Source organism: Bison bison, unplaced genomic scaffold, assembly GCF_000754665.1.
Source record: "Bison bison bison isolate TAMUID 2011002044 unplaced genomic scaffold, Bison_UMD1.0 scf7180017864342, whole genome shotgun sequence".
Classification (NCBI taxonomy): Eukaryota; Metazoa; Chordata; class Mammalia; order Artiodactyla; family Bovidae; genus Bison; species Bison bison.
The window spans coordinates 173,226-180,740 of NW_011494914.1; the positions used below are offsets into that span (position 1 = coordinate 173,226).

At 60.6% G+C, this 7,515-nt stretch overlaps 1 protein-coding gene across 3 annotated transcripts in view; it reads left to right on the plus strand.

Moving 5' to 3' along the window:
* The window catches only part of ABLIM2 (actin binding LIM protein family, member 2), a 143,266-nt gene that overhangs the window by 79,762 nt on the left and 55,989 nt on the right, over positions 1-7,515 (plus strand). For 2 of the 3 annotated variants that reach the window (XM_010854526.1, XM_010854524.1), the window contains exons 11-12: positions 1,132-1,164; positions 2,784-2,904. In XM_010854526.1, coding sequence (XP_010852828.1) covers positions 1,132-1,164; positions 2,784-2,904 — 154 coding nt within the window. The remainder of the gene's footprint in view (positions 1-1,131; positions 1,165-2,783; positions 2,905-7,515) is intronic. The other variant, XM_010854525.1, reaches the window with a different exon arrangement.

Sequence of the window (7,515 nt, forward strand, 5' to 3'; positions counted from 1 at the left end):
GACTCTGGTCACCACCGCCTCCGTGCCGGCTTCTACCATTGCCCAGAGCGAGGTGCTGAGGTCCCGTCCCTCCTCCGTCTCTGGGGACCTCTCATCTCTGCAGACCCCACCACGCCCCAGCTGGGGGGCCTGCTCAGAGGGGGGCTCTGAGGGGCCCTTTCTGTGAGTAGATGATGAAGGGGGGCCTGGAAAGCCCCAGAACGGGGGTTGGGGCACTGAGCTGGGCAGACATGGCCCAGGGCTGGACAGCTTCGCCCGCTTCTCTAGACCTGCGGCCTTATAGCCCCTCATCCCAGGGCGGAAAGCTCACAGGGGGAAGAGCAGTGGGCCAGAAGCACAGAGCTCTGCCAGCCTCTCTGAGCCTCAGTCTCCCAGTCTGTGAAATGGGCAGATTGGGGTACACGTTCCCCCTTCCCATTCTAAGGGCGGGGATGGTACAAAAAAGAGCCCCCAGTCACTCGAGGCTCCTCCTCGGAAACTCTCCACAACATCTTCCTACCTGTCCAGGTGTGGGGGAGATAGGTGAGCTTTCCTGCCTGGAAGCTCAGTTTCCAGAGCCCCTTCTGCTACTTGCTGCGTCCCTGAGCCCATGTATAGGTGGTGGATGACCGAAATACAGACCCATATACAGACGGTGGAAGGTGCGCTTGTTCTAACGGGAGGTGCCTGGCTGGCGACCGCGCCCCGGGGTCCCGATGGCATCCAGCCCCTCACTCTGGTCCTCTCCCCAGACCCCGAGGCTCCGAATCACCCTTCCTTTCTCCAGGCCCCTTTATCTTTTCTGAAGAAGACCTGTGGGCTCACGGGGTGAGTGACCCCGATGCTCTGACCAACAGTCCTCCTACTGAAACGTGTCTTCACGGGAGGGTGGCAGGGCGGGGCGGGCCAGCCAGGAGACAGGTCCACGCTCATCCGCACAGAGCTCCGTCCTGGGGGCCTCTTTCTCGGGGGCCACTGACTATATGTCTCTAAAGAGAAGGCTTTGGAACCCATGTGGGATCTCGTAGGGAGGAGTCCCTTCCTTTCGGGAGGAGGGTCCCTGGGTGGATGTACCTGGGCCGGGGTGTGGGGCCCTCCCCGCGTGACCCTCTGGTGCCGGGCCTAACAGGGTCCCCTGTGTTGTGTCCACAGTCCCCCCAGCTGCTCTCGCCAACACCGCCCGAGGTAACTGCCCCCCAGCCCGCCCATCTGCTCATTGCTCCGCTGCCTAGATTATAAAGATGACCACCCGAGGCTCCCCTAGGAGGGTCCCCCAGGCCCTTGGCTGTGGCCTCTGGCCCTGGCGTCGGGCCGTGGCCCTCTGAGGCTGGGGTGGTTATTTTTATAATGGTGTCTCATCCGCATGCTTCCCCGTGCATCTGCCAGTCCGGCGCTGCGGACCCCTGGGACACAGGCGTTCTGCGGTCTGGTCCACGGCTTCCTTTAGAGGAAGAACAGGTCCAGGGGCCGGGGTAGCAGGGGCCACCTCATCCGCCTCTGAGCGGGATTGTGGGACTATCCTCGGGGCCTTGAGGGTGGATGTGCTGAAAGCGTTTGTATAAAATAGCGTTTATAGTTAGCGGCCCGCACTTTATGTCTGTTTCTCAAAATTGATCTATGACATAGATGGCTGCCAATCAGACTCCATAGGTCAGATCCTGGGTACAGGAAGGTGACAGCAAATGCTGTGTGTGGGCAGCCAGCCCTGAGTGGCCACGCCCGTGTGTGGTCACGAGCCCCAGGGACAGGGCAGGTGAGGCGACGAGATGCCTGTAAAATGTAAGCTGGTCAGTGGGGCTGTGCAGAGAATGCCCGGGGATGGAGACGAGACAGCCGGACTGCGGCAGCCCCAGAGGAGACAGAGTGCCCATCGCCAAGGGGGTGGCGGGCCAGGCCAGGAAGTCAGTGTTAAGCACAGGGAGCGGGGAGGCCCTGACAAGTGCGCTCCCAGCATGAGGGCAGCCTGAGCGGAGCGTGGAGGTGGGCATGCAGGCAAGGTTTAGGGACAGTGGCTCGTGTGGGTTTGGCTGAAGAGGAGCCCTGGGAGGCAGGAGGTAAGCTGGGAAGGGCATGGGAGCCGTGAGTGCCAGACCCAGACCCTCCCAGTGCTCATCCCCATGCCTGCCTGGTGGGCAGAGCAGCAGGGTCCACCCACGGCAGGATGCCAGGCCGCATCGTGACTCTGGCCAGGGTGCCGAGTTGCGGTGGGCCGGCGGTCTTCTCCACTCCCCGCCCGCGTGCCATGCCATCTCACGCCACCCGCTCTGAGCGCTCGAGAGAGCGGCCCGTCCTGCTTGAGTGGAGTCTGTGCTGTCGGTGACTGTGCGTCTGGCTCAACTGAGCTTCTGGGCCCGGGGTTCGGGGGCTTCTCACCTCCCACACCTGGGGAGCCCCTGTCGAGGCTGGTTACAGAATCTCCGTGGGTCTGAGTGTCTCCCGAGGACCCTTGGGGGCCGAGGGTTGGGCAAGAGGGGGACTGAAGGAAGTGGGGGGAGCCAGGTGCCTTTACCCACCCTCGGAGCCCAGCCACAAGGAGGTGCTGTGAAGGGATGGGTACCATCCCGCCCTCCAGCACCTGATAGCTGCTAAAGGATGTCAGGCCGAAGGGAGCGTCAGCACCAAGGCCAGCTCCCTGCCCGGCTCTCCAGAAGGGTCCTGGCGGGTGCAGGTGTGGGACTCCATCCCGGGTCCACGTCGAGTCAGCCTCCTGGGTCAGGCACGCGGCTAGCGCTCGGAGGGTGGAAGGGTGGGACGGGGCGGGTGGTGCTCCTGGCTCAGCGTTCACCGGGCTGTCTTCCTCCCAGGGGGAGCAGGACGACCGCTCCTACAAGCAATGCCGGACCTCCAGCCCCAGCTCCACCGGGTCGGTCAGCCTCGGCCGTTACACCCCGACCTCGCGGTCGCCCCAGCACTATAGCCGTCCAGGTACTTGCCCCCACCCCCACAGCTCCTTTTACCCCCCTGAACCTGTGCTTCTTGTTGCTTTGAGGAGTCTGTCTTGTACTTTGCACAGCTGGAGAAAGGACAGGCTGGGAGATGGAGAGCTGTGCTTTTAGTGGCAGAAACAAAAGGCCCTCCGCGGTCTGGGTGAGGAGGTGATGTGCAGAGGCGGTGGGTTTCCCTGTTGGTTAGAGGAGCCATCCTGGGAAACGCACGAGGCCGTGCTGAGCACGTAGAACCCAGCTCATGTGTTAGTGTCAGGAAGGTAAAACCACACAGAGTGCAGGAGTCACTGAGCTCCGAGCTCACGGAATTCTAGGAAGGTTTGCGCTATGAAGGCAAAATCAACAGACAGAAGCTGGTATCAGCATACGCATGGACGCGTCACCTGTTTCTGGGTCAGTGGCCCCAAAGACAGCCGTGGGGAGAAGCCTGAGGAGGGTCCTCTCTCCCTGGCCCCGGCCTCATCCCCTGCCTGGCACCCAGCTGTGTATTGCTTTCCCTTCCCTTTTAAAACTCTGAGCTGCTTCTGTGTGTCAGAGTCACAGGGACTCCACACAGAGGCTGCTTTTTTGAGGGATTTTTCCAAGCATCTCCTCCTCGGCCAGCTGTTGCACGGCTCCATTCTCACCTCCATGAACTCAGCTCTTGAGTTTCGCAGTGCTTGTGGAAAAATCAAAGCTCCATTCATTGGCAAAGTTATTTTCATTACCTCCCTGCCGTGTGCCTGGTACATCCTGCTCAATAAAAGTTTGGAAAGTTGGTGAGTGAGTGAGTGGTGAGAGATGAGTGATGGACTCGGTGAATGAATGAGTAGGTGAGTGAGTGAGAGAGTGCGTGAATGAACAAATGAGTGGATAAATGAATGGACAGATGAGTGAGTGGGTGAATAAACGAATGAGTGAGTGAATGAATGATGACTGACTCAGGGAATGAATGAGTAGGTAAGTGAATGAAAGAGTGGGTGAATGAATGAATGAGTAGGTGAATGAATGAGTGAGTGAATGAATGGATGAGTGGGTGAATGAATGGATGAGTGGGTGAATGAGTGGATGAGTGGGTGAATGAGTGAATGAGTGGGTGAATGAATGAGTAGATGAGTAAGTGAGTGGGTGGGTGGGTGAGTGAGAGAGTGAATTAGCAAGTGAGTGAGGGAATGAGTGGGTGACTGACCAGACAGGTGAGTAGGTCAGGGAGAAGGGCCGTCAGCCTCTCTGAGGACCCCTCTGCTGACCCCTGGCCACTGTATTTGGGTCACCTGGGCTGGCCAGCAGGTGCTTGGCCGGATGGCCACCCCAGGGTCAAGGCCTGACTCCTGGGCGAGGCCTGGTGCCTATCCGGTGACTGACCCCTCCCCAGTCCGGCTAACCGCCCTCTGCCTGGGTCCCGGATCCCAAGAAAACCCCTTCATGGGGCAGTGGGCAGGACCCAGGGAGCCAGCTGCTCCCACCAAGCCTGGGCACCCTGACCCCAGCAGGCAGGCCTTCCTCCCTCTGAGCCCGGAGCAGAGGCGCCCCGAGTGTGCTTGGCGGCCCACCCCCTCGAGGTGCCTCAGAAAGGTGTGTATTCTTGGGTCGAGACGGCAGAGCGGGGCCTGGGGCTCTTCTGCGGCCGTGTGGCCGGGCGGGCTGACTCTGACTTGCTCTCTGTCACCCGCAGCTGGTACTGCGAGCGTCGGTACCAGTAGCTGCCTGTCCCTGTCCCAACACCCAAGCCCTTCTTCCGTGTTCAGACATCATTACATCCCGTACTTCCGAGGTAAGGCGCGCGAGGCTGCGGGCTGTGCCCCAGGCCGCCCGCAGAGCGTCCGTGTCTTGCCGTCCTGTGCCTGCTGCCGCATGGCTTCCCCGAGCCCCTGTCTCACGCCTGTGCTCCCCGCTGTGTGTCTTGTGTGTTCAGCTCTGTTGGTGTGTCCGTGTTCCCAGGAGGCAGCTTGTCGTGTCAGAAAAGTGAGCGGCAAGGCGGGGAGAGGGTTCTAGGACCTACCCGACGCCCACCTTGGGCTGGCTCCAGAGCCTTTACCTAAGTCACCCCATGTTATTTCCCCCTCGGCTCGGCAGGCTGGGGGGCTGCTCGCCACAGTTATCAGGAGGTGTCCGCGGCTTCAGTTCATGGTGGCCAGGCACCCCACGTGGCTGCAGCTCCTCCCAGGGCGCAGACCTGCCCATCTGCCCCACCCCTGCCCAGGCACCTGTATGTGAATCAGTCCAGGAAAAGGGCCAGTTCCTGTGTTATGGACTGAATTGCACCCTCAGAGTCATTTGTTGATGTCCTAAGCCCCTGTGAGCCTGTGTTTGGAAAAAGTGTCTTTAGGAGATTATATGGAGAAAGAAATGGCAACCCACTCCAGTGTTCTTGCCTGGAGAATCCCAGGGACGGGGAGGCCTGGTAGGCTGCCATCTATGGGGTCACACGGAGTCGGACACGACTGAAGTGACTTAGCAGCAGCAGGAGATTTTTAGGGTTTTGTGAAGTCATAAAGGTGGGGCCCTAATCCGATGGGTTGGGTGGCCTTTTTGGAGCAGAACAGTCTGCCTGCGTGTGCTCAGAGGAAAGGCTGTGTGAGGCCAGAGCAGTGTCTTCCGCCGATGAGAGAGGCTGCACCTGAGACCCAGCCCAGCCAGACCTTGATTTGGGACTTCTGGCCTCCGTTCCTGGGAGAAATGAATGTCTGCTGTGCAAGCTGGGCAATTGAGGTGCTTTGTTATGCAGCCCTAGCTGACTGATACACCCCGGAAGATCCCCCAGAGCACAAGAGGAGCAGTGGTGGTCTGTTGGTTCCCCCGGAGTGAGTTAGGGTCCCCGTTCCTCATGACTGCTGAGTGCCGAATGTTTCAGGAGAACCTTCTGACCCCGAGGGACTGGGAGAGGCCAGCCCAGCGGGATTAATGCATCACTGATGGTCACCCATCCCGGCTCCTTGGAACTTGGACGGTTCTAACATGCATCGTCATCACCCATCTGAGTGACCCCATTGGTCTAACTGAGAAGAGAGCCCCCTGGTCAGTGGGGTGCCTTCCCCTCCTGTCTGTGGACCTTGCCCCCCAGCTCCCAGACTTTTTGGACGTCCTGGCTTTTCTGAGAAGGAGCAGAGCCCCCAGATCTTGTGAGCAGGAGAACAGCGTGGCTCGCGTGCATCCATGTGGACAAGGGTGTCATGTGGCCAGGCTGTGGCCTCACCCAGAAGCGGACAGAAGACACACTGCAAACCAGAGGGAGCTTGACATTTATACGAGTCCCTGCAGGTCACCCAAGCAGGCGCCCCTTCTTGTCTCGAAGGTCAGAAAGCTGAGCACACGGCTTTCCTCCCGCCTGATGTGGCCCTGCTTTGGGTCCTTGGCAGAGGTACAGCCCAGAGGCGAGGCCGGGCAAGCTGCCCCACCCTGGGAGCTGGGCTGACCTCCTGGGAAACAGCTTTGTCCACATCTGCCCAGGTGGCCCCGGGGACTGCCCTTCCACTCTCCACCAAAACATGGCTCAGAAACTATCACAGCCTCTCCAAGGGCACCCCTCAGGTCGGGGAGGGAGCACGGTGCCCTGCGGTCTGCTCCAGGTGGGCACTGGCTCCACGGTGGGGCCACCCTGCTTCCCTTCTGCCTGCTCTTTCCCCAGTTCTCTTTGGGCAGGAATTGGGCAAAGCCCCAACCCTCCTCTCTCGTGCAGGAGGTGGGGGATGCCTGGCACCCCCAGGTCTGCCTGCTGCTGACTTTCAGGGCTGCCCGTGACCTCAGGAGCCCCAGGCCTTTCCCAGACTACCCCTAGGGTGACTGAGGCACAGGGACAGCTCACTGGGCTGGGCCCAGAGGCAGGCCCTCGCTCACCAGGTGTGTCCACCTGCAGGCTGTGGGACTGCTCCTTTTCCCCAAGGGCCACGCGGTCTAGTGCATCGCAGCCTGTGGGCATTCTGTGGCGAGCCGTGCCGAGGGCCACCTGCCTTCCTCTCAGCTGGTCATGGGGCCTGGTGTCCACTTGCACTCCGGGAAAGCCTTCCCTGGCCGCTCCTTGCAGCAGCTCAGCTTCCTTGGCTGCCCAGCTGGAGATTTTCCCTCTAGACTATGCTACAGATGGAGGGTTCACCCAGGAGGGACCAGCATTTGCCCTGACCTGGTCACATGCCCCTCCGTCCCCACCTCACCCTTCCATTCACAGACACACCTTCTCACCGTGTCCTGGCACCCGGGGCCACCCTCCTGTCAAGGCCCGTGTGCAGCGTAGGTGCCCGTGGTAGCCATTTGCACTCGAGTATAAATTTCAGTCCCTGGTGTATCTCCCGGGACAGTGTGAGTCCCTGACCTCTCACCTGTTAAGGAGCAAGCCACAGGGACCAGCAGGTGAGTGCAAAAAGAGGTGATGCTGGCAGAACCATGCTGCTGGGCGGCAGGGGAAAGTGACCCGTGAGCCCCCGCCCACAGTGTGAGGGACAGAGGAGGGGCTGCAGAGGTGGGGCCTCTCGTCGGAGCCCCCTTGTCGGAGCCCCCTTGCCCACCCGCTGGCAGCGCCTGGCAGCACCTCTTCATCTCACTCCCTTCTGGGGCTGCCTGCCTGGTGGCCGTGGTCGGCCAGGTGCTGAGCAGCAGGCTAGGCAGGTGGAACCTG